Below are 26,721 nucleotides of genomic sequence, written 5' to 3'. Positions count from 1 at the left end.
TTTTACAGTTTAAGAATAAACTTTCATGTATATTAAACTTGAATTAGGAAAATTGATTGATACATAAAATGCGGCCTATATATCTTTAAAAAAAAAAAATTGGCACATACCAGACAGCATTAAAACCAATACCAATGCATCTGTGATAGGCCAATATGGGTCGAGCTCTATTAAAAATATCAGAAATCATCAGTAGTGCTATATAAATGCAATGAAATGGCTGATTTTGACAAGCTCGTCCTGAAAAAACTGAATTTACTGCTTATATGAGCAATTTGCTACCACAAAGAGCAGTTACCAGCCCCTTTTAACCACCTGACTGACTGCATTTTAATATGTTTGTACTAAGGATTTAAGAGCGCCACTCCCTTCTCTGGAGTCAGTCAGGCCTGAGTCCTTTCTCTCCGAGGTTTCCCCTTAACGCTGGCTATCGAGAAGACGAGCTCAATACATATATACAGTTGGAAAAAGGCGTCACCTGTGTGTACTTTTAACGCTTGTGAGCCAACAGAGCTACAGTCCTATCACAGTGCAGACTCTCCCTATCGCCAGCAGCTGCTGCCACCGCCGCCACCACCACAGCCATCAATTATTCACTGAAGCCTCGCCTCCATGTTTACCTTTGAGGCTGGCGACGGAGGCCAGAGTGTGTGATACAGACCAGTGTTTAAGGCCAGGACACACACACACACACAGACACACACATATGCACACACCGCAGTGAGAGGTAGGGAATCATGTGACGGCCTCGAGCCCTAACAGGAAATGATACTGTGGGTAAAGTCCAAAAAACACCTCAAGGTCTATGTGAAGATTTTTAATATCGAAAAAGGCCGTTCCTCTGCCTGTTAACTTCCTGTTGCTGTCAGATGGATTGTATTCCTGATCCACACTGAACAATTTCTATCTAGGACATGGTTCAGCTTCACATTTTTGGGGTCTTTTAAAAAAAAAAGTGGACTCATATATTTATCAAAATGTTAGAGATGAGAGATCCCATTTTCAAATCTAGCCATATTGATGTTATGATAGTTATAGGCCTATTATGTGTTGGATTATCTTCTTTTACACCTTTATGTACACCTCTAAATAAGAAGATTGACACCTATCATGTGACTATCATGTGACCTGAGCCTTGATCTATTTAAGATGGCGACTGACTATACACTTTGTACTTGATATCCCATTAAAACTACACCTGCCTTGGGAAGCTATAGCGTGCGGACCTTCTTCTGTCTTTTACTGTGAAGTAGGTAAAATCCACACATGGTGGGACTAAAGACATGATAATAACGGTGAGACTTTGAGTTACAAAGTGGGTATTTCTCCACATTTTTATTATTTAATAATTCAGTCTAGGAAATATCAGTCTGAAAATCCCAAAAGGAGCAGTAAATTCTTTACATTTGCGGAGTGGAAATGGCAAAAGTTTGGCATTTCAGGTTGAGAAAACACCAAGACAATAAAGCACTTATCAAAATTGCCAATGATTTATTGTAGATGAGATGTGGCGAGCAGGAAGGGGAGTAAGTGGGGGGGTTAGCTGCTACTGCTGTTAACAGGCACTGACATTGAGGAATAGGTCAGTGGCGTAAACTCCTCAACCCAACCAAAAATACTACAGGCAGGGAGTCATGTGTGCTTTCTGCACTGTAGATTTGACATTATAGTTAAAGTTTCTGCTATTTCTCATGAAGAATGGATGATTTTTGTGAAGCAAAGGAAGGAGATAGTGTACGTAGTGTGAGTTTCGTATATATGCTCGTCAGCTATAGTGAAGCAGGAGATGTGGAAGTCTCCAGGGGAGCCGGCCTCCCTCCTCCTGACTGCTTCTTTCCCAGCTGACACTGGATGTCAGCTTAGACTCTTAAGTGTTCATGTATGGATGGATGGCCTAAAGCCCCAGAGGACCTGGGATCAGTGCAACTCAGCTCCCAGATCACTTCCTCCAGTAGAGGTGCCAGAGCCCCCCTCCCCTCCTCCTCCTACCACCACCACCACCATCACCACCCCCTGCTTCTCCTGTTAATCCTTCTCCGGAATAAAATACACCACCACTCCACACCCACCCACCCACACACACACACACACACACCTCCCATTACCCCTCTGCCCCACCGCATCGGGGGAAGGGGAGGGGGACAGGCAGGATGTGAGACCAGCTGGTCATCAGCTCAGACAAAGAAACCTGCTGAATGTGCTCCAGCATCAAAAAGAAACTCAGATCTCTCACACATTGCTGTTTCTTCATGGTTTCACCAGCTCTGGATCTCATTCACTTTTTATTAGTAATCCTTCTATTGCAGAATTTAAAACTACACACCTGTTTGTATCCTTCTACATTTGTTTGGGGTGGAGGGTGAGGAAATCTTACCATCCTTCCTGACACATGGAGACAAATCTTATTTTTAGATTCATTTACACTTTGTGAACAATAGCGCTGCTGGGCTTCAACACGCTTTACCCAAGCACGAGTAAGAAGGAGAGTTAAAGGAGCCTGAACCCGGAGGATAGATGTGTTTTTACCGCAGAGAGGCAAGCGGCAGACAGGTGTAATTTATCTTTTGTCCTAGCCTAGTTCGGCCCCTCGCTTTGGGAGATAGAAACCAGGACTCTCTTGTAGTGTTCAACTGGAAACTCTGGGAGAGGAGAGAAGGGGACTGCAGTGTAACAAAAGTCCTAGATTATTAAAGCAAACTTCTCCACAGTGAGGAGCAAACTTTTCTCACCTCCAGTAAGAATAACACAAACAGATGGGTGTGTTAACAGTATACAGTCTCATTCAGACAGAGCTATTTTTAAAAAAAATCTCCCATAAGATAATAATAAAACACTTATGTAACAAAAGACAAAACACTTGGCTATTTAAGATTAGGCAAAACAAACGGAAACCAATTCACATTCAAGCAGGAGTTGATTGAAGGGGCCTAATTTTGGGCTTTGCTTGACCCGAGGGGGCTCAAGAGAGAACGAGAAAGAAAGAGAAAAGCGCTCTGATTTTTATCTGTGCATTTATGTGCTCGAAAAGAGACCCATGCAGCAGAAAAAGCAGATCCCAGAGGAGGCGTACACTTTAGTTGCACTGAGGGGGGGCGGGTCGAAACAGTGGCGCTGAGGGGCGTTTTCACGGCCGGGTGAAGCCCTAATCTGTCCTTTAGCCACAGATCTGTTTGTGCACACACACACACACACACACACACACAGAGAGAGAGATAGAGAGAGGGCACTAGTGACAGCTGAGGATTAAAATGATTGCACAGTCATCCTTCTTATATCTATGATGCACATATATATACATCTTTATTGACACTGCAAACATCTCATTTCTCCATTTTTAAAGCAAAACTCGACCTCCAGTTTGTTGGGAACTTACTCATAAACTTTAAGAGATTTCTTCACAGCCCAGTTAATTGATGTAAGAAGTACTGTAACACATTTAAGAGTACCTGGAAGGTCCTATTAGGTAATAATAGTGGGAGTGACATGCTTAAAACCTGTTTGGCAAAGTCTGAGGAGGGACACACCCATCAAGGGATTTGTTCCCTATTTCAACAATGGGAAAGCTGGGACAAGAAGAAGAAGAAGAAGTAGATATAGTAGCTTCTGTTCATGAGTTGAGGCCGTTTATTTAGGACGACTACACACACCTGGAGTTCGAGCTACTTTCTCCACACACACAAAAAAAGTGACCTCCCTTGTGCTTTTTTTAGCAGGTGTAACTGACCTACAACTGATCCTTAAAGGAGAGAAGAAAAGATTATTTTGAGTGCTTGAGGTCTTAATGTAAGGCTGGTTGTGGGCAGTGCAGAGAAGACAAGGAACACAAAGAGCCATGACATTGGATATGAAGCGGGGTGAGGAGGGGGTGAGAGGGTGGAGAGGGGTGGGGGGGGCAATCATACTGGTGAATGGACTTCTTTGTAACCTGTCATGGGACTTGAGAATGGCTAAAAAGATAATTCTCCTCTTCCTCAACATGATCTCCGAGGCAGGGCTAGTTTGTCAAAGCAGCAAAAAAAAAAAAACCCAAACAACTCAGATCACTTTTGCTGCCAACTTTTTTTTTTTAATATCATATATACATGATATTCTTCATACTTTGATTCAATTTCCTTTTTCTTTACACATCTAAAATGATCTAAAATGGAGAGATCATGACTGCAGCCAGCGAGCATAATCTAAGATTGGTGGTGGGGGTGAGTCACAGCAAACTTAAGGAACTGTCAAGACGTCTAAATCTCCATCTGTTCACTATGTTTAAACCCCTACCGACACGATTCAGACCAATCCACTGCCACTACCACCCCCCCCCCCCACACACACACACACACACCACATTAAATACCTCCACACATCACGACTGCTTTACTGTCCATGATTAATTCAAAACAATATAAAGTTTCCAGTGTTTATAATCTATTTTAATAGCCATATTGATTGTATCATTGTGTATTTAATGTCATTATTACATATTAATTTACATGAGTGAGCAGCCTTTCTTGGCTGGTCTCTGTAAGGTTGTGACTTTTGAGATATGTTAAGTGTATAGATGCATACTATACCACAAATAGATGCACACAGAGGTGCAGTTAATAAGCATACTGTAGTACATGTATATGCGTATGGAGGTGCAACTAGTAAGCATACTACACTACATGCAGATGCATATGGAGGTGCAGTTAATAAGCATACTATACCATATATAGATGCATATGGAGGTGCAGCTAATAAGCATACTATACCACGTATAGATGCATATGGAGGTGCAGTTAATAAGCATACTATACCATGTATATATGCATATGGTGGTGCAGTTAATAAGCATACTATACTACATATACAGATGCATATAGAGTTGCAGCTTATAAGCTTACCATACTACATGTAGATGCATATGGTGGTGCAGTTAATAAGCATACTATATACCATGTATAGATGCATATGGTGGTGCAGTTAATAAGCATACTATACTAGATGTAGATGCATATGGTGGTGCAGCTCATAAGCATACCATACTACATGTAGATGCATATGGAGATGCAGTTAATAAGCATACTATAGCACAAATAGATGCATGTGAAGGTCCGGCTAATAAGCATGCCATAGTTGGCCCGTAGTGATTGCTATGAAAGGCAGACTCATTACCAGACGCATGGCATGAAATGATGAGCAAGAATGACCCGGGATGTTACGCTGACATCTAAAAATAGCCCGAGACTGACAAGTAAGTCCGCAGACTCATCTCTGACTTGAGGGAGGGAAGGAGCAGCGGACCCCTCACGCACTTGTGCGGGATCATTATGTTAATGCTGTTCATCATACAGTCAGTGCGCTTGTTCCCAACTCTGTAAGGCTTGACCTCTAATACACTGCTCCCTCATTGAAGCCCCAACCCTGCCCCACACCGCCTGCTGACTCTCAGGACCAGAGAGGAGGAGGGTGGGGGTGCGGAGGGGCCCGTATGCTTTGTGTCTGCACGCTACACGTTCACTGCAACCACACGAGACGTTCTGTCACCACGTATTTATGTCTTCTGGTTGGAGCCGGCACCGCACGGAGAGGCTGTGGCTCTGTGTCGCTGTCTGGGTCTGTCGTTCAGTATTTCATTTTCAAGGGGAGAGGGGGGGGGTGGGGGGGGTGGGGAGGAGGTGGAAGGGGGCGGCGAGCACCAGGTACACTGTGGGATATGTGACAAGTATGAGATAAGATAAGGCACCAGAGAAAAGTCCTCCTTCCACAAGCTACAAAAATATTCAACAACTAGTGTGTGTGCATACGTGTTAATTTCAGTTTCTCTGTGCTAAAATAAGCATGTCTGTATCCTCTGAGCAGTGATGCACAAGGTCATCTTTTATTAAACTAACCCAAGGGAGGGCTGACCTACAGTACGTACTCATATGTGTAATAAAACTATAAAGAAATGGTCCTAAAAAACACAAAAAGGTAGTCTGGCTGATGTGTCAGATGTCTCAAACTATGAGCCTCATTTGTCCAACATGCTGAAAATGAACAGTCAAAAGTGATTACTGCAATATATGTGTGTACCCGCTGCCAAAAAAGAAGAACAAAAAAGCACTATTGTTTATGATTCCCAGAAGTTAACAGGCGGTCCGGTGCCAGCACCTCAGCAGCGTCTTGTTGACCTTGACTTGTTAACAATCTTCATTAGTTAATGTGCCACTTGTCTCTTTCACGACTCGCTAAAGCCATGAATTGAGAGACTGTGCATTCATGCAAATGCCTTCTTCTGTCAAAATCACAGCCAGTAGTCTGCCCAAGTGAAGAACAATGCATCTGAACTGAATAAAAGAAAAATAAAAAAAATAGAAAGTCGAGCAAGCAAGTGTTTTTGTTCCAAGGCTCTGTCGACTCAAGAGTGAAAAACAGACCAACAACAGCCCCCCTCCTCCCTTTTAAATAAACTAAGAGAGAAAAACTTTTGTCATATTTCAAATAGTGGGAGTGTGGGTGGGGACAGCTTTGCAACTCATTCCACGCATGCCTTCCCACACTGCATGCTTCCCGGTCCAACTGGCCAACTTGATGCTATTACTACAGACAATATGGTGCGTGCCAGCTGTTTTGATCTGGGTTATACGCCTCGGATCATGCAGCAGCAGGACAAGACTCAGCACTCCTCTTAACTTAAAAACACATCCCAGTGCACTTCCCCTCACACTCTATTCTTCTATTCACTCTTGGAAAGCTGTGTCAATATACTGAGTGAGCTCCAAAACATCCTGATGCAAGTTTGGGAGCTGATTATGACACTGTGTGAACCTGCTGAAACACTGTTGAAGCGTACATGCGTGGGGGTGGGTGTAAACAGGAGCTACTTATCTGACTGTGAATATCAAATGTAGTTTCAAGCACTGCAGGGCAGAATGATCAAACCCACTTCCAGGGAAGTAAAAAAAGAGGAGGTACCAGAACTGAGAAGGAAGTATATGAGCAGGTGATATAATGCAAGCTGTTGTGTCACCCAGTTAGTGACCTTTTTATCTTCCTCTAATATCTGAATTAGGAAACAAGCATACTCAAGTGTGTGGTGATGCAAGGTGAATTCAGACACAGTTTAGAACAGGAAAAACTGCAGCCTTGTCATCATCCACACATATTTTAAGCCATTTCTGTCAAGGAGACATAATAATAAACATTGCAGGATGGCCACACACACACACACACACACACAAAGGAGACACGGCTATGTGCATACCTTGGGTAGTTCTTTCAGCTGGTTGGCATCGAGGAGAAGCTCCTCCAGGCTGCGGCTGTAGCGAAATATCTCATCGGGGACTGTCTGCAAGTTGCAATGTCTCTTGTCCACCGACTCGACGTGGCGATTGCAGCGCCACAGGGGGATACACTTCAGCATGTCCGGCCGCCGTGAGGGGGGATTTGGGTTGCCGGTGCTACTGAAATCTCCGCATCGGAGGGTGAAGCGAGGAGGTGGATGAGGGGGGGAGAGAGAGAGAGATAGAAAGAGAGGGAGAGAGTATATTCTGTAGGGGGAGTGGAGGGGCTTTTGCTCACTCACTCACTCAATGTCAATACACGACCGTCCGTGTTTCCCACGACGATCCTGAAGCAGGAGGCCGAAATCCACTTAGGAGACACACACACACAATATAGAGATATAATCCCTCCCGATCACTCAGTGAGATATTCCTAGTTTCAGTTCGTGTTCAAGGATTTTTCTCACACTCACTTTAGCCGCCCAGAGAATTAAAATTAACATGAACACAAAAAATCCCACTTTTTGGGGGGGTGTTTTAACTAATCACTCACTTCTTCTTCTTAGCTTGTTTTAGCTACAATCGTTGCTACCATGGCTACCATCTCTCTCTCTCTATCCGTGTGTCAGACCACCGATCTCCGCCTTACACACACAGATACACACCGACCGATCCACGCTATTACAGAAACATAAAGTAAAGTATCCTCTTCATGTGTGGCCAAACACTCCCGATATAAAACAGCTACCGCAACATAGCTAGCATGTCCCTCCAAACAGACGGTAGCGACTCCTCCGGCAGATTATACCCGGCTATGGCTGCGTCCTCACCGGCTGTGTTGTTAGCAGTTAGCACGGTAGCTACTGAGTACGCCTTTGTGCCTAATAGCGGCTATCAAAGGAGCTAGTAGCGACATACCACGTCCTCCATACATACAAAAAATGAGACGTCAAATTTTAAAATAAAAACGACCCTCCTCCTCCTCCAAGTGACTGCTCTCCTCTCTCTCTTCTTTCTCTTTTTTTAAAATGCGACGCAGACGTAGATGGAATGCCGAGCAAGCCGAGTCGAGCCGAACCAGCCGAGCCGAGATGGAATGCCTGCCGAGCCAAGTCGAGCCGAACGAGCCGAGCCGAGATGGAATGCCAGCCGAGCCGAGCCGAACCGAGGGTAAGGTAGTAGGAGCTTTCAGCAGCAACAGCCGTGCTTCCCTCTCCCCTTGTTGAATTGGAGCCAGGCCGGTTTGGTGTGTAAACGGGGGGCTGGGTTAGGTTTGAGTTGAAGCACCGCCGCTTTGCGACTGTTGCAAAGGCCACACACACACAAGTTACTATATGGCACCACCTAGCGGAATACGGGTGGATTCAGACACAAGATCTATGGGTCAATGATAAATAAGGAGCAATTCAAAAATATCATGAAAATAGTTTTAAAAGCAGCATCAGGTTTGTTAAAATGTACATGTTGTATCATTGTTGTTTTTTATGTTATTTGAAATGATGTCTCTGGATTTTTTCCCCATATATATACATAGTAGGTTTTGCTTCCCGTTTTATTATTTTTGAGCTGTAAAAAATACTTTACTACTACTCTTCTAGCCTGAAATGTGATGCCTTCCCCTAATGTGAATATAGGAAATAGGAAATATATTTGACCCATATTCATCCAAAAATTCAAGAATGTTCAGTCTTCACATTTAATATAACTTATGCCTTTTATATAGTTTTTTTAAATCATAAAAACTGAAGAATAAACTCTCCCTGCTGTCTGAAAGCTTCAGTAAGGATAAATCATGTTTATCTGTGACTGAAGATGACTTTATGAATGATTTATGGTTCAGAAATTTAGTATAGAGACTAATTAAGTGAGAAAATACTGTGATGGGTTAAATGACATTTGCATTACTTACATTGCAAACTCCATACACCTTTTTTTCCTTGCATCATTCATAAATACAACTAGGATTTTTCTTGCTTATATGAGGAATACATGCAGATATAAATGTGCATAATTAGTTAAACCACCTCAGAAATAAAAAGCTCTACCATAATGTGCACGTAAGCAACCTTTAGACAGTCTCCTTGATCAGTGACAGTGACATGGACAGTTGAGTCAGGCACTGTGCAGTAACCCGGCAACACTAAAATACCAACTGCACGTACAAAATTACATATATTTTAGTTTAAAATATCATAATTACTAGCTTATATCATTCATTGCTGTATATTTGTATTTCCTTCTTTTGCACTATTTTACAGCTCACAGACATCATTTTACCTATATAGTCATTCCTTGTGTATAACCTCATTTAACCCTCCTGTTGTCCTCAGGTCAAGGAAGGATAGGAGGAGGGAAGGAAAGGAGTAAGGAGGAAAAAAGGAAGGAAGGAAGGAGAGAAGGAAGGAAGGAAAGAAAGAAAGAAAGGAGTAAGGAGGGAGGGAGGAAGGAATTTAGGAGAGAAGGAGGGAGGAAGGAAGGAAGGAATTGAGGAGAGAAATAAGGGAGGAAGGAAAGGAGGAATGAATGAAGGAAGGAAAGGAGTAAGGAGGGAGGGAGGAAGGAAAGGAGTAAGGAGGGAGGGAGGAAGGAAAGGAGTAAGGATGGAGGGAGGAAGGAAAGAAGGAAAGGAGGAAGGAAGGAAGGAAGGAAAGGAGGAAGGAAGGAAGGAAAGGAGTAAGGATGGAGGGAGGAAGGAAGGAAGGAAAGGAGGAAGGAGGAAAAGAGGAAGGGAGGAAAGAAAGAAAGAAAGGAGTAAGGAGGGAGGGAGGGAGGAAGGAAGGAATGAATTTAGGAGAGAAATAAGGGATTAAGGAAAGGAGGAATGAAGGAAGGAAGGAAAGGAGTAAGGAGGGAGGGAGGAAGGAAAGGAGGAAGGATGGAGGAAGGAAGGAAGAAAGGAAAGGAGGAAGGAGGGAGGGAGGAAAGAAAGGAGTAAGGATGGAGGAAGGAAGGAAGGAAGGAACAGTCAAAAGAGATGGGGTCAATTTGACCCGGGAGGACGACACGGAGGGTTAAATCCACGACTTCGGCAATAAAGAAGATTCTGATTCCCAAGAAACCAGAGATGTAAGCTAAAATCTGATTTAGGGGACTTCAATTATTATTATTTAACTGATGAATAATTGAGTAATCCCCCAAAGCCTCCGCCATCGTACAGTTTGAAGGCGTTTCCTCTTTACTTGGCATGTTTTCGTTGAGAGTAGCTCAATGACGCAAACTTCAATTATTGCAGAAATACACGGCTAAAAAAATAAATTAAATACTCGTCAGTGTTGCGCAATCTTTTTATCCTGTGTTGTGCAAGATGAACAATGTATCTGTTGAGCAATGCTAACTCTTTTTAAACACATTACAATAACACGTCCAACTAGTTTACTTTAACTGTGTCTGGGTGTTTAACTGTGAGTGGAAATAGAACCAAGATGGAAGCATTAACCCTCCTGTCGTCTTACTGGGTCAAATTGACCCCGTCTGTTTTGACTGTTTCTTCTTTCCTCCCTTCCTCCTTCTCTCTTTCTTCCCTCCCTTCCTTCTTTCTTTCTTCCTTCCTTTCCTCCCCCCTACCTTCCTTCCTTCTTTCTTTCCTTCCTGCCTCCCTCCTTCTTCCTTTCCTGTCCTTCCTCCCTTCTTTCCTCTGTCCTTCCTTACTCCCTTCCATCCTTCCCTGTCCTTCCTTACTCCCTTCCATCCTTCCTTCTCTTTCTTTCCTGTCCTTTCTTACTCCCTTCCATCCATCCTTCCCTTTCTTTCCTGTCCTTCCTTACTCCCTTCCATCCTTCCTTCTTCCTCCCTTCCTTGACTCGAGGACAAGAGGATTAAAAAAAAGGTCAAAGACTTTTTTTAAAATACAGAATTTTTACTCAGCAATCAAATGTTATGGTCTACAGTCAAAATCCTGAAACAGGTTTACAGACTCTTCCTTCATAAAAAAAAACTTTGGGTCACACTTTGTGTGGACAAACAATAACCTTTAATCGTAGAAAGAAAGTGTTTACATGTCCCGGCAATTTCATAAAAGAAAAAAATAAAATAAAATAAAATAAAAAAGGAGGGAAAGCAGGAAACCTAAACGTTTCACAAGATCAGATTACAAAAATTTGAAACTTGTACTGAAAAGAAAAAAAAAAAAAAAAAAAAAGGAGTCTTCACAGATCACAAAGCAAAATCTGACACAAATATTTTTAATGAATCCCAAAAATGGGAGCATTTGAACATTAATATCAACAGCCATTTAAAAAAAAACAAAAAACAAAAAAAACAGAAAGGAAATGAACATAATTACAAAGTTTCGGAGGCCTCCCACATTTCTAGCTGCAGTGTGACAGTGGCTGAAATGAGTTTGGGGCAACAGGTATTTTTGGGGGGGGGGGGGGGGGGAGGGTATGGGTGCTGTGCTGGTGAACCGTTTCAGACTCTTTTACGCAGAGAGGTCACTACTGTTGAAACGGTCTTGGTCATACACCTCCGCGACTACTTTACGACCTCCGAACCAGCGGTCGTTCAGGGCCTGGATGGCTTTGTTCATCTCGGAGGCCATGGAAAACTCTACAAAGATCTTAACGATGATATCCGCGTCTTCTTCTTCCCCTTGCTTTTCCTGGTAGATGATGACTCTGTTGACGGAGCCGAACTTGCCGCACTCTTCCGTCACCTCGCCCTCCAGGTCGTCGTCAATGTCCTCGGGTCCGACCATATTTCGAAGTACCATTACTGTGGACTGGAGAGGAGCAAGGCGAGAATTCAATGAGTAAAAAACAATTTCAATATTAAAAAATGTTTCTTTAAGGGGCAGGGGTGTCAAACTCATTTTAGTTTAAGGGCTACATGCAACTCGATTTGATCTCAGGTGGGCCAAACCAGTAAAACCATTATAACTATACTATACTATACTATAATAAACCATCCATTTACAAATGAAAACAGCAATCTGCGCCTTCACAAGTGCATCAATAGGTTACTAGGTGTCAAATCTTAAGCAGTAGCCAGTCTCAGTGTCATTGAGCTTGTGTTTTGAAGCCAGAACTGCCAATTTGGGGTTACCCTGGTAGGAGAAACTGATTATCTGACTCACATTGCAAGTCAGTTTCGATACTAAAAATGTTTCTTTAAGGGCAGGGGTGTCAAACTCATTTTAGTTTAAGGGCCACATGCAGCCCAATTTGATCTCAGGTGGGCCAAACCAGTAAAACCAATGCATAATAACCTATAATAATATTTAATACACATTATAACTATACTATAATAAACCATCCATTTAAAAATGAGTGCATCAATAGGCTACTAGGTGTCAAATCTTGAGCAGTAGCCAGTCTCAGTGTCATGAGTTGTCCAAAACATGCACAACATTTTTGCAGCCAGATCCACTAATTTGGGGTTACCCTGGTAGGAGACACTGATAATCTCAAATCACACTGCAAGTCAGTTATCTCAAGTTGGACGTTCCTGACTATGAATGGCTAGTTGGTGGCCAAACCAGTAAAACCAATGCATAATAACCTATAATAATATTTAATAGATATTATAACTATACTATAATAAACCATGCATTTAAAAATGAGTGTAATTTCAACAATCTGAGCCTTCACAAGTGCATCAATAGGTTACTAGGTGTCAAATCTTAAGCAGTAGCCAGTCTCAGTGTCATTCATGTGCTTGTGTGTGAACCTGGAACACAGTTTTGTTTTATAGATGCTCATAAAAAAAAAGGCTCAGTTGTCCCAGACATGCACAAAATGCTTGCAGCCAGATCTGCCAATTTGGGGTTACCCTGGTAGGAGACACTAATAAAAATGTGGGTAAATTTGTCTTTCAAATCTGAATCACACTGCAAGTCAGTTATCTCAAGTTGGACGTTACTGACTTTGAATGACTAGTGAAAATAAGTGAGAAAAGCATTAGAAGTGTATTTTATTGAAAAACTGGAACCGGGTCCATGTGTTTGACACCCCTGCTTTAAACCACACCACTTCTCCTAACTGAATCTCACCTCTGATTTTCGTAACAGCTTCTGCATCACCATATGTCTGGCACTGCTGCCCGAAATGCTCATATGCTCTTGGTCACTCAGCATTTCCTGTCCCGTCCCATCCTGAAGCATCTCCTCTTTCTCTTCTTTCTTCTCTACTAGGCCGGAGCCTCCAGCTTGATTAGACAGGACTGGTGGCGATGCGAGAACGGGGTTTACAAGACCCACCTGGGGAAGTACTGGTAGGGGAGGACGCACTGGTGTCACACCTTTTATAAAAAGGGAAGAAGAGGGGGAGGGGGGAGGAGAAGGTAGACAGGCAGTAAGTAACTGTGCAGACACATTTAATCCTCCTGTCGTCCTCCCGGGTCAAATTGACCCCATCTCTCTTTTGACTGTTCCTTAATTCCTTCCTTCCTTCCTTCCTTCCCTCCCCTTTCTTAAATTTTTCCTTCGTTCTTCCCCTCCTTCCCTCTTTCTTTGCTCCCTTCTCCTTCCATACTTCTTTCCTTCCTGTTTTCCTGTCCCTCCCTCCTTCTCTCCTTACTTCCTTCCTGTTTTCCTCCTTCCTTCTCTCCTCTTTTCGTTCCTCCCTTCCTCCTTCCTTCCTGCCTCCTTTCTCCCTTCCTTCCTTCTCTCCTTGCTCCCTTCCTTCTCTCCTTACTTCCTGTTTTCCTCCTTCCCTCCCTCCTTCTTCTTCCCTTCTCTCCTTCTTCTTTCCCTCCGTCCTTTCTTTCCTTCCTCCCTTCCTCTTTCCCTCCCTCCTTCCTTTCCTTCTCTCCTTCCTTCCTCCCTCCCTCCCTCCCTCCCTCCTCCTTTACTCCTCATTCCTTCCTTGAGAGGACAACAGGAGGGTTAAAGACATATTCTAGATTATAAACATCTGAATCTACTTTACAACTAAAATTACAAACACGATCAAGTCAAACATCCAAAAACACACTAGCAAGATAAATGCAGTGTATTACAAATGGTTCAACTTTTGCCTTCAGAGATGCAGAGTTGCAAACAGTTTATAAATATATCAAAGGGCTCCTAAAAATATAATTCACTCATGTTTTTAAAGTATCTTAAAATAGCGGTAGCAGCTTTGAGTCCAAGCCTCATTCTTTACTCCTAAACTCAAAGGAAATAAACTCTCATGGCTTAACGCCGAGATCGTGACATTTTAATATCATTTAGGGAACAAACAGCTCTGAGGGCGACATTTACAAATCATTCCAGTCGTCCAAACTTCTGAGTCGTCGGACCGATTCAGCTTTTGATTAAAATTAAGCAAACAAAGTAGTTAAATTGTCAGGAAGTTTATAGACCTTTTAAAATGGGCACGTTAAAAAATTAAGCCCCAACTGGTCTGATGCACCGAGCTGAAACATGCATCATGCACTCTTTTACTTTTTGAAGGAAAATGAGCACTCACTCATGTTTTGGTACACACCTGTGATGACCCCTGGTGCCTGGGCAGCCATGACAGCCTGAGGTATTCCCATTTGCTGACCGAGAAGCTGGGGCGCTGCTAACGCCCCCAGGACTGATGCCCCGGCTACAGCCTCCTTAAGAGAGGGGGGCCGAAGACATTAGGTAAGGGAAACACACAGAACACAGCACAAGGCAGCACAGTCAACGATCACACAGCTTGGCACAGCGTGAACTCAACTTTGCCTCTCTCTCTCTCTCTTTCTCTCTCTCTTTGGAGGACAAGCAAAGTCACAAAAACATTTCAGTAAAGATTTATTAAAAACTTCAAAAGGACTATTCTTAACAAGCCATAAATATACAGCATTTACGTTGATTAAAAATGTAATAATTAAACATTCTGTAAGGAATAAAATAGTCTGGTTAATCATTGCGACTGTTCACACTGAAAAAAAAAATCACATTTGTGCTTACTAAGAGAAGACTCTTAGCTTACACACCCAATCAGTGAATGGGAGGAGCTTTGCTTCCTTACGTTACTACTAATAATGTCGATTGTGTGTTATTATCTACTTCTTGGATATAATTAATATAATAGATTCTGGTTGTGTTTTGAACACAATAAGCTGAGTATAATTGCTCTGAATTGTCTCAGAGTTTGAATGGTTTAATTGACACTGTGTTTGGGCAACTAAATATTTACGTGTGATCTTTAAAAAAAAACAACAAACTGGCCTTCTCCCAGTCACCTCAATAAAAAATGTCTACGCCCATTTTTATCTGTGCTCGTGTCAATTCTAGCTAGATCTGGGTTATATTTACCTGGAAGGCCATTAAATCCCTTTGGAAGGGATTCATACTTGCCTGGGCCGTTATCTTAGCGGTGGCTGCCGCTGCGGCCACAGCTGCTGCAGGCGGCAGACCACCAGGGGTCGTGGGGGTCAGTAGGGGCATAGGCGGTGTCACTGCTTTGCCCACCCGAAGGTACTGACCCCCCAGGTCAAAGAGGTTCATAGAAGAGACAGCATCCAGGGCTGACTGTGGCTTTTCATACTCTGTAAGTGAAAAAATACTAGTTAGCAGCAGAGCGACAACACCACCAAGAGCGCGGAGCGAATGAGGTCCCTCCAGCTCACCGATGAAGCCAAAGCCTCGGTGTCGTCCTGTGGTGGGATCCCTGGCTAACGTACAAGACTTGATCCTTCCGAAGGCCTCAAACACACTTTTGATGTCATCATCTGACAGGTCGGGGTGGACGGACGCCACGTAGATCCGGTTAAAAGCGCGCGCCTCCTCTGCCAGCTGGTCAATGATGGGTTGCGCCTGACCGATGTTACTTGGCCGCCCAACCTATAGCACAGATCATACCAGCAGGACTACTGAATGAAGGGGTTTATCATTCAAACGAGAGCGCACTCTAAATCCCTGCCGCGCATCCGCTGCTTTCTACCTAAAGCCCATCTAGATCCATCTCATCCTGTCCACCTGGTGCAAATAACACTAACACTTAAACTCCATCTTTTTTAAAAGCATAGAGAGAGATATAAAGGGGTATAAATTATAAGTAATAAAGTAAAGCTTTGAGATAAAATATGAATATGAATTAGTGGACGATGCTCTAAAACCTGCTCTAAATCACTCACTCATTTTACAATTAGCACAAATCAGAACCAGCCTCACTTATCAAACTAACAATGTAGTGCTGAGAAGATCATTTAACATAAATCTCATCAGTGTTAAAAGATTTAAATAATAATAATAATAATAATAAATAATAATAATAATATATTCAATTACAATAGGGCCTTCCCACTGTTTAGTGCTTGGGCCCTACTAATACTAATAATACTACAACTTTCCATTTCCTGTAGTTCCTAATGCCACTTAACCCCTCCCCCTCCCCCTCCTCCTACTCCTTTGCAACTATAAATTAAAATTAACTTTACAAGTAACTGACACTATCAAATAAGGAACTGCAATCATTTCATAACACTACATTGACTCTATGAGTTGGTGTCAACACCGAAAAGAAAAAGGGGAACGCACTTTCTAAGCGGCCTCGCAATCCTGACAACTTCCTCTTTTGTTTTTTGCAACAAAAATTAAACTAAAGCTGATCTAACACGAGTCTTATAAAAAGGGTACTGGGATCTGTACTACAGATGGGGCGGCCAAGCAACACCAACCAGGCGCAGCCCATCATCAGCACACCATGAACAGAGCGACGCCACGCGCCACTGGGCATCGTACTGGAACTGGTCACTAAAACAGCCTTGACAATATCATGGATGCATAACACACACACGCACACACACACACACACACACACACATAAGACAAGACAGTACACTAAAAACACACACAACCACCCACACACACACACACACACACAACATACGCACCTGAAAAATCAAAAGACACAGACAAGCAAAAAAAAAAAGGAGAGAAATTAGTTTTTTCTTTACATACTGTCAAAAAAACACTGATTTGACACATTTGAGCAATTTTTTTAACAAGTCATTTTAAAAAATAACAACAAATTAATTATTAAAACTGACTCTTGTCTTCCAATATACCAGGAAGGGAGTCCAAATCCTTGTCTCACAAACTACACACACACACACACACAAACACACACACTCTCACAAAAAAAAGGGACATCATTAATGAAAAAAGGAGATGTTTGGTTATTCCAAATTTTATCCTAGTGGTGTTGCTGAGGCCTTGAGAGATGCCCGTGTCTCCTAGTGATGTCACAAGTCTCCAAATACGACGATTTGGTTTAAACTTTTTCCTTTGATCAAATTCAATTTAAAACATTTTTGCTTCAGCACTGACTTAAGTCTTGATATTGATCTTTAAAAAGAAAAAGGCTAACATGATATCAATTGTAATATACTGTCATATTATTTAAGCCATATGGTGAAATTTAAATTTATTTAACCTTCCTGTCGTCCTCCCGGGTCAAATTGACCCTGTCTGTTTTGACTGTACCCTTCTTTCCTTCCTTCGTCTGTCCTTCCTCCCTCCCTCCTTTCCTCCCTTCCTTCTGTCCTTCCTTTCCTCCCTTCCTTCTGTCCTTCCCTTCCTTCTGTTCTTCCCTTCCTCCCTTCCTTCCTTCTGTCCTTCCCTACCTCCCTTCCTTCTGTCCTTCCCTTCCTCCCTTCCTTCTGTCCTTCCCTCCTTCCTTCTGTCCTTCCCTCTTACTCCTCGAGGACAACAGGAGGGTTAAAATGTAATACCTTTTTCACCCCTTACCAGTCAATTGGGAATTCAAAAACAATATAAAAACCCACCACTAGATGGCAGAAAAGAGCTTTAATTTTCCTCACCAGCAAAAAGCCACCAGATTTAATCCTAGTGGCTTTTTTGCTGGTGAGGAAAATAAATATAAATTATAAAATCTTGCTATTACAAATGAATTAATCCAGTTTGGAAGATGCCTAGTTATAATGAAAATTACATAATAGCTTATTGTCTACCTTACTTCTTTAGGAAAGCTTATGAGCTATTGCTTATATATTAAATATCATACACCATTACTCCTCTCAATATAACTGTCACTATTTTTTTTATTTCCTATTGTTCTTTCATTTTTGATTGTTGTTCTTCCCACTTGGCTGTAACACTACACATTTCCCCATCGTTGGACTAATAAAAAGGATTATCTCATCTTCTATTTCCAACTTTACTGAAGTGTGAAGCCGCAGCCTACAAACTGTTTTTCCTGCCAAACGACGTGTTCCTTGTTTAGACACCTCCAGGGGGGGAAAAGGTGAAATGTTGCCACACCAATGACTCCAGTTTTCCACTTCTGTAGTTTCTCCATCATCTCCGACTCCCGGGCAGTGGCCTTGTTGTGTCTTTAAAAGTAGCTGCAGGCTACCGGTAAAGCTACGCTGTGTCGTCTTTGAAATGCTTATCTCTTTTTTTTTTTTCCTTCAGACATGTGCAATTAAGCAGGGATGGAGAGAAGAAAGAAAAAAAAGAAAAGAAAAAAACAGGGCGAATATCCGATCCTACTTTTTTTTATATATATTTCTAAAAAAGGTCAAAATCTAAAAAAAAACACTCATTTCCATCGATGTGTAATTTAAGATTTAAAAATTTGTGACACCTCTGGTCGCTCCAGACAACTCACCTTAATGTTTCGCCCCCCCAACATGACTGAGTTCATCTGCTCCAGAGCCAGCTGAGCAGCCTCTGGCACATCGTACTCCACAAAGGCAAACCCCTGCACGGCAACACAGGAAGCAAAGAAAAACAGAAGGTTTATATATATATACAAAAAAAAAAAGTTCTTTGTGCAGTTTAATAAAATAAAAAAATAAAAAAAGAACTACAGGATTTATACAGATTTTTAAAAAGAGATTATTAGAATACATTTTTGGCATTTTTGCCTTTATTGATAGCAAAGACAGGAAACAAGGGAGAGAGGAGAAACAGATGGAAATGATATGAAATAAACCAGAGATAATGCTGTTATGTGGCATGTGAAGAAACATTTATATAACCCTTTAAATGTCCTCACAAAGAAAAAAAAATCTATGGAAAAAATTACTTCTTCACTTACAATTTTTATTTTTAAACAGACTCCACAGTTATTTAGATTTAAGCCTCACTCCAAACCAAACGTCCCTTCATGGTCTACTTCAAGTATTAAATATATTTACAAAAACCAAAATCATGTAGAAAATGTCAAATAAAATGCTAAATTCTTCCTTTAAATATTCGACAAGCCTCCTCACTGTCCCATTTTTAAAAACTCGTCTTAAAAAACCCATTTTTATTCCTTGGCTTTCAACCGTTGCATGAGACTCTGCTCCAATAAACTATTATTTTAGTATTTATTTCCTGTTAATTGTTTTATTTATTTATGTACAGCACTTTGTTTCAGCTGTGGTTGTTTTAAAGTGTTGTATAAATAAAGTTGAAGAAACATTTTTTTAACCCTTTAATATCCTCACCAAGAAAAAAAAATCCATGGAAAAATTTACTTGGGTCAAAAATCAAATCAATTTCCACAATTATTTAGATATAGGCCTCTACCATAACGTACCTTCGTGGTCTACTTCAAGTATTAAATACACTTTTAAAAAAAAAACAAAAAATCATGTAGAAAATGTCAAATAAAATGCTAAACTCTAAACTTATCATCTTGGCATCACTACACATTTGGACGAGGATGTTTTTAGATTTTAAGAAAATCACATTTATAAAAATATTTGACATGACGTGATGCAACCCAGTGTCAATTGGTGTAACCAGTATTTTTTCATTCCGATCTGATTATATACAGGAAAATAATATGTGAACTAAACTGTAGAATAAATATAATCTTTTTTTTTTATGATATGTGCTGCTCTATATAGACAAAATGCTTTAAGACTTCAACCTTCCTTCTTTCCTCCCTTCCTTCCTCCATTCCCCTTTTCTTCCTTCCTCCCTCCCTCCCTCCTTTTCTTCCTTACTCCCTCCCTCCTTTTCTTCCCTCCTTATTTCCCGCCTTTTCTTCCTTCCTCATTTCCCTCCTTTTCTTCCTTCCTCATTTCCCTCCTTTCCTCCCTCCCTCCCTCATTCCTCTTTTCCTTTCTCCGTCCCCTCCCTCCTTTTCTTCCTTCCTTACTCCCTCCCTCCTTTTCTTCCTTCCTTATTTCCCTCCTTTTCTTCCTTCCTCATTTCCCTCCTTTTCTTCCTTCCTCATTTCCCTCCTTTTCTTCCTTCCTTACTCCCTCCCTCCTTTTCTTCCTTCCTTATTTCCCGCCTTTTCTTCCTTCCTCATTTCCCTCCTTTTCTTCCTTCCTCATTTCCCTCCTTTTCTTCCTTCCTCATTTCCCTCCTTTCCTCCCTCCCTCATTCCTCTTTTCCTTTCTCCGTCCCCTCCCTCCTTTTCTTCCTTCCTTACTCCCTCCCTCCTTTTCTTCCTTCCTTACTCCCTCCCTCCTTTTCTTCCTTCCTTATTTCCCTCCTTTTCTTCCTTCCTCATTTCCCTCCTTTTCTTCCTTCCTTACTCCCTCCTTCTTTCCTTTGTCCTTCCTTCCCTTTGTCCTTCCTTCCCTCATCCCCCCCTCCCTCCCCCATCCTTCCTTTGTCCTTTCTTCCCTCCTCGACTCGAGAACAACAGGAGGGTTAAGATTTTTCTTTTCATTTAATGTTTTAAAATGAAGTAATTATTAGTATAAATCCACTTAAACACACTGTAGGTGGATAAAACATTTAATATTTATCAATTCTTTTGTGGTTACACCATTTGACATTTCCAGGAGCATTCAGTCCAGTCCACTTTAACAGACCACTAACCTTATGTTTCATTGTTACTGAATCCCAAGACATGTCAATGCTCTTGATTGGGCCGAAGGGGGCAAAGGCCTGTCTGATGGTGTCCTCACCAAGCTCATAGTATATGGAACCAACATACACCCGACACATGATGGCGAGAGCGCGTTGCCGCTGAGCTGCCACCTGCCAACCAGGGAAAAAACAACACACGATAAGCATTAGACAGTAAAAGAAAGGAAGAAACCAAAAGAAATACAAAAAAAAAAAAGAAAGAAACACACACACTAATAATAAATGTGTATTCTCTACTGTGCTTGCTTTCCCCAGAAATAGTCATAGAGGCCAATTCATAATTAAGGGGGGTCTCTGGAGATAATAAGGGTAATAATGGGAAACAGTAATCAAAAGGACATAACACATATATAAGACTTATATAAAAAATACTTATGTGACCACTTGTAATTACTATATGGCCTCTATTCTGTTACTATTGAACAGACACATGGAGGAAAACACACTGAAGTGATTGACATGCACAGCCCTCACAAATATTTGGCTTCAGTAACTGACCTGTAGTCCGGGGGGGATGCAAGTAAGGTAACAAAAGTAATCGTGGAGTTCAAACGAAATCCAAACAAAAGTCTTGATGAAAGCATTGCACTTTCTTCTCAAGTCTAAAGGGGAGTAAGGGGGGAGTAAAGGGGGAGTAAAGGGGGGCAGGGGGCGGGGTTTAACCACTGAAAAGGTTTGCTGTGTTTTTTTTAACTGATGTCTTTGAGTCAAGTCTGCTTCTGTGAATTTTATTTTATTCTAAAAATCACCAACAGAATTAATAACAAGTGCCTAATTTACGACATTAAATGGGGGAAATTACTTTTTCATTGACAGGAGAAAAAACTTTAAGATGGACACAAAGATCATTGTTCCAGCAGTTCTCTCATTTTAGTCCATTTAAAAAGGGATTGCTGTCCCTCTTTCGTCCCATGCCAAGGGCTTTGTGGTTTTTTTTGTTGTTTTTTTTTTTTTTTAAATCAAGCAAATGCATATTTTTTAAAGAGTTTTGACTTTTCTTACAATTATAATAAAACCCTTTATATACACCCCCAGAATCAACCAGAGAGCTTTTGGCTATCTTTATGTTAAAAAAATAAATAAATAAAAAACTCTACTAATTAAAAAGAGGTTTAAATTATTCCACTGCGACTCATAAAAAAAAGCAGAATAGCAAAGTGCCTCTAAAATCAGTGCCAGTGATTCATCTCACAAAAAAAAGGATTTCAGACATGATCGCAGGTTCACTAGCTGCTGCAGAAAAGCAAATTTTTCTTACAAAATATGCATTCTTTGATTAGATTAAAAATGGCAGGGATCGTTGCCGAGGCAACCAATACAAGAAGGGTAACAGTCCTTTTTTTTTTCCATTGGGAATGCGCACAGAAAAAAATTTAATAATCTATTGACCGATTGTAAAGGTGAGAGAGGATCTCCAAAGCCCATTGTCACTGCTGCCATCTGAAAGACAGTAAAGATGAAAAAAGTGCTGAAAAGTAGGTTAGATATCCCTTAGCTTTGTTTTTTCAAAAAAGGTCATTGCTTTGCTAGATAGACAAAAGTGGTTAGGCTAACACTATATTCAGACCCTCCCTCTAAACAATATACAGTTTGAGGAGTTGCCTCCCCCATCTAAAAATTACAAATCACCACACAGCAAATTAACACAAACAAGTTCCCCCTCTTTTTTTTTTTTTAGCATTTAACATTATAACTAAAAGGCTTCATGATGATCTTCTCCATCTGAAAAAGAGCAGAAGCAAAAAGCAAGGGCACATGGTCTACAACGCCTGTGGTCTTTTTTTCACAGCATGTTGGTGAAGGGAGTAAGACTTCAAAAGAAAAAAAAAAAAAAAAGAGCTTTAACAAAACCGACTTCTGAAACAAGAGAATAACTAATAAGTAATGAAAAAGATATTCTGGCTCTCTAGAATCAAAGACTCAACGACGAAGACGTGCATTACAAACTTTTCTTTTTTTTTTTCTTTTTTGGCGGAGTACCGAAATAAAAAGGTTCACATCTCACCTGCAGGTTGGTGAGCTGTTGCTGCTGATGGGCAATGGTCTGCTTCACCAACACACTCTTAATGCTTTGTTCCATGGCATACTTCTTTGCCTGGAAGAGGAGGAAAGTTATTACAGTATTAAAATCGTCATGGAAACATACATGTGTTACTAAATTGTTATTGATACTCTGAATACTATAAAATCAGGGGTTTCAAACATGCGGCCCGTGGGCCAGAACCGGCCCGCTGAGGGGAGCAATCCGGCCCACTTTCCTTCCTGTGTTCTTTTCCTTTCTTCCATCTGTCCTTCCTTCCTTCCTTTTTTCCTTTCTTTGTTCCTTCCTTCTGTCCTACCTTCCTTTTTTCCTCCCTCCCTTTCTTTTTTCCTTCCTTCCTTCCTTCCTTCCATCTGTCCTTCCTACTTTTCTTTTATCCCTACCTTTCTTTTTAGCTTTCTTTGTTCCTTCGTTCCTTCCTTCCTTCTGTTCTTCCTTCCTTCACTGTCTGTATTTCCTACCTTTCTTCCTTCCTTCCTTTTTTCTTCCTTTGTCTCTTCCTTCCTTCTGTCCTTCCTACTTTTCTTTTTTCCTTTATTTGTTCCTTCATTCCTTCCTTTTTCCATCGCTACCTTTCCTTTTTCCTTCCTACCTTCCTTCACTGTCTGTCTTTCCTACCTTTCTTCTCTCCTTCCTTTTGCTTGTCTTTCCTTCCTTCCCTTCTTATTTCCTTCCTTTCTTCCTTCTTGTTAATGATCCGGCCCACATCAGATCATATTGGTGTGTATGAGTTTGACTCATCTGCTATAAATCAATGCAGCAGGTCAATATTTTCTATTCATTTAAGCGGAAACTGATTTATTTAGACCTCTAGAGGCTACTATGAAGTATTCTCAGTCGGCATCTGGAGGTAATTAATTTAAGAGGATGCATTGAATTACATCTCCATCCACTCATCCATCTATCCATCTATGCTGCTGTTATCTGACTCTGCCTCAGGTCTTTGTCATGCACACACTTACATGTTAAAACATTTATAAGAAACCGGCTTACACGTCTACACGGCCAAAGGTCATGTTTCTCTTAATACCTTACCCCAATTATGGGAGCCCAAGTTTCTCACATTAAGGACATTTAAGACACCAGTTCACTTCACAACACTGACTGAAACCCAGTTACTTAAAGTCCCAGTCCTCTCAAAAATGCATTTTTCTTCTTATTCCTGCAACAAGTGAATGTTTGAGCTTTACTGTGCAGAATGTATGAATGAATGTGCGAGGCTGTTTTCACATTCAGCGCCTGAAAGTGGAAAGTTCCTCTGTGCTCATTGAAAATCTGAGCATGATTTATCGCATCACAAATAGTTTGGAAGCCAAATAGCTGTCCAGTATTTAGCTTGGACAAATTATGTGATGTGTGATGTGGAAATCTAAAGCCTCCAGTGCACATACACTGAGAATGGACTTTAGAAGAATATTTTTAGCAAATAATTAAAACTTTTACTATGAAAAATAACCATGCCAGATACAAATTGTGATGATAGTACTTTCTATCTTCAGAGGATCTTTAAGTGCATGTAAACACATTGATTTTAACATGTATTCTTCATATGCATGCACACTAGTTGTTTCATTATTACTAGAAAAAAAGAAAAAAGATGTTTGTTTTGTTTTCTGCAGACACTACACGTGCAGGGCTTTTCCTACCCTCTGAAGTGCCTCCTGCTGCTCTGGGGTAAGAGGCGGCAGGCCGAGCTTGGAGCCTGTGCCCTGTCCATTCTCCATCGTCAGAGCTTCAGCGCCCTGCAATTCATAAAAAACAACACATTTATTACAAGAAATAAGGAAAAAGAATTAGAAAAAGAGACTGGAGAGCATGAAAACCTTCCTATAATATATGCATTTAACCCTACAAGTATTGCATTAATAAGTAGTGACCTCATAAAGTATATATTATTATTGTTATTAGTAAATATGCTAACAAATACAGCACAGGTGGGACCTTACCTATGCAACCCCCTCTAATCGTTGGGTCCACCAGACTGAGGCAGGAAGGGGGGGGTAGTAGCTTTAACAATTCAACAAATTCTAGGGGGAAATAAAAAATGCCTTCAGACTAGTAATAAAAATAAAAAAATAAAAAAAAAACACAGGCATCTTGCAGTATATCTTTTTTTTTTTTTTTTGCATTGCAGCCTACATAAACATCCAGCCCCTTCTTTATCCTTTCTCTTCTATATATCCTGCTGCACATGAATGCTAAAACACTGCAGCTCGGTAAAAATAATAATAATTACTAGATATTTAACCTTAGTCCAATGGTTGCATGGTTAACGTCGATGTGTGCAATAACTACAACTTCTATTATATATATTTGATTGCTTCTAAATGTATAATTACAACCCAAAAAAAGCATAAAAATGATAAGTGAGGCCTGGTTTCTTTTTAGCTTTGTGGCGCCAGAATTGAGCCTCTTTTCACCCTGGTTTTAAACACATATATATATACAATTTAGCAGATATTTAAAAAAGCTAAACAATACTAAATATTGCGCATTACTTACGCACCGACCACTGTGGCTATAATATAGTCTTAAAGTGTCTATTTTGTCACAAGGAGTTCAATTACCGCAGTCTCCGTCACCGCCATGAAGCACACCTTCTTCAAGAGGCCTGCACGCTATCAAGTATCGCGAGATTGTGCGACTTTCAATGGGAAGCATCGCGATAGTTTAAACCTCGCGATAACGTGTTTTGAATGCAGTTCGATTGGAGGTTTCAATTAAGCCTTACGCAATGTTTAAGGTCACATTTTGATATTTTAAAGCAGTGAAAACATCCTAAATACTGTTTTCTTTTAAGCCTTAAATTTGATTATTTCTTCTAGTTTTTATTCTAAAGCAATAACTGCTCTAAATGCTCCATAATAATAACTGCAACAGCGAGTGTTAAAGTTAAAGTGTAATATTAAGGGGAGTCGTGCAATATTGATGGCAGCAAGTAGTTTTAGTTCGTTTTAGTACTAATTTCTCATTTATTTTATTCTTTTACAAGCCATATTTAATTAAAACATTCAAAAATGACTGTTGCATTCTTCATATTTAATATAATTCATTGAATTTGTTAAATTCCTCCGTAACATGACTGTGACTGTAAATCACTGATTATCCACAAACAAAAGGCATTAAAAACTGAAGAATAAAGTGTCTCTGTTCTCTGAAAGCCTCCCCAAGGATGAGTCACACATTTACCTGCGACTGATGAATCATTCATTAGTCATATGAGAGACTAGTTATAAAGGAATAATGTGGATGCATCTGAATATGAACAATATGTGAAGGTTAAGCTGCCAATGGTTTGATTTCGTAATCTTAACAGACTGAATCAAATTTGTCCTTTTTGAAGATAATTTAAAACATTAGTTTTTGACTCTTCATTCAGCTCCTTGTTATTCCGCTAATAGGATACAACTAATCTACAAGCACTTCAAACTCTCTTAGTTTGCACTTTAAATTGTTCCTCTAAGTTGCACACTGATTACTAACTTAAATGAAATGTCTTATAATTTGATAACGTTAAGTCTTCTAGACAATACCACACTTATTTTTTCTCATTATAATAATCTATAATGATTAGTGGATAGATTAAGATATTAGAGAAATGTGTCTAATTGTGTTAAATTTTTACTTGGGCTAAAAGTTTCATTTAATTTGTGAACAATTAACTAAGAGTTACTGTGACACTGCATCTATGATATGATATATTTGTGCTAATA

At 40.6% G+C, this 26,721-nt stretch overlaps 2 protein-coding genes across 7 annotated transcripts in view; both read right to left on the bottom strand.

Moving 5' to 3' along the window:
* scrib (scribble planar cell polarity protein) overlaps nt 1-8,521 on the bottom strand; it is a 94,249-nt gene extending 85,728 nt beyond the window's left edge. Inside the window, exon 1 of one of the 2 annotated variants that reach the window (XM_053342701.1) lies at nt 7,217-8,521. In XM_053342701.1, coding sequence (XP_053198676.1) covers nt 7,217-7,375 — 159 coding nt within the window. In that variant the 5' untranslated portion in view covers nt 7,376-8,521. The remainder of the gene's footprint in view (nt 1-7,216) is intronic. The other variant, XM_053342702.1, reaches the window with a different exon arrangement.
* A 2,555-nt stretch (nt 8,522-11,076) lies between these two features.
* On the bottom strand, nt 11,077-25,649 carry LOC128382703 (poly(U)-binding-splicing factor PUF60-like). 5 transcript variants are annotated; one of them, XM_053342712.1, is made up of 12 exons: nt 25,576-25,649; nt 24,955-25,035; nt 24,655-24,750; nt 22,973-23,062; nt 22,357-22,407; nt 20,917-21,078; nt 18,758-18,850; nt 15,753-15,966; nt 15,439-15,671; nt 14,621-14,753; nt 13,222-13,469; nt 11,077-11,952 (listed from the first exon to the last, which is right to left on the bottom strand). In XM_053342712.1, exons 3-12 carry the CDS (start codon nt 24,730-24,732, stop codon nt 11,653-11,655), a joined length of 1,602 nt encoding a protein of 533 aa, XP_053198687.1. In that variant the 5' UTR covers nt 24,733-24,750; nt 24,955-25,035; nt 25,576-25,649; the 3' UTR covers nt 11,077-11,652. The 5 variants fall into 5 exon arrangements, with proteins under 5 accessions (XP_053198687.1, XP_053198685.1, XP_053198686.1 ...); XM_053342710.1 differs by lacking the exon at nt 24,955-25,035 and having other exon boundaries at nt 25,576-25,614; XM_053342711.1 differs by lacking the exon at nt 24,955-25,035 and having other exon boundaries at nt 14,639-14,753; nt 25,576-25,614.
* Nucleotides 25,650-26,721: the final 1,072 nt, after the last annotated feature.

The sequence above is a fragment of the Scomber japonicus genome, chromosome 21 (assembly GCF_027409825.1).
Source record: "Scomber japonicus isolate fScoJap1 chromosome 21, fScoJap1.pri, whole genome shotgun sequence".
Classification (NCBI taxonomy): domain Eukaryota; kingdom Metazoa; phylum Chordata; class Actinopteri; order Scombriformes; family Scombridae; genus Scomber; species Scomber japonicus.
The sequence above is the reverse complement of the archived record's forward strand: the minus strand, read 5'-3'. Positions and strand labels throughout refer to the sequence as shown.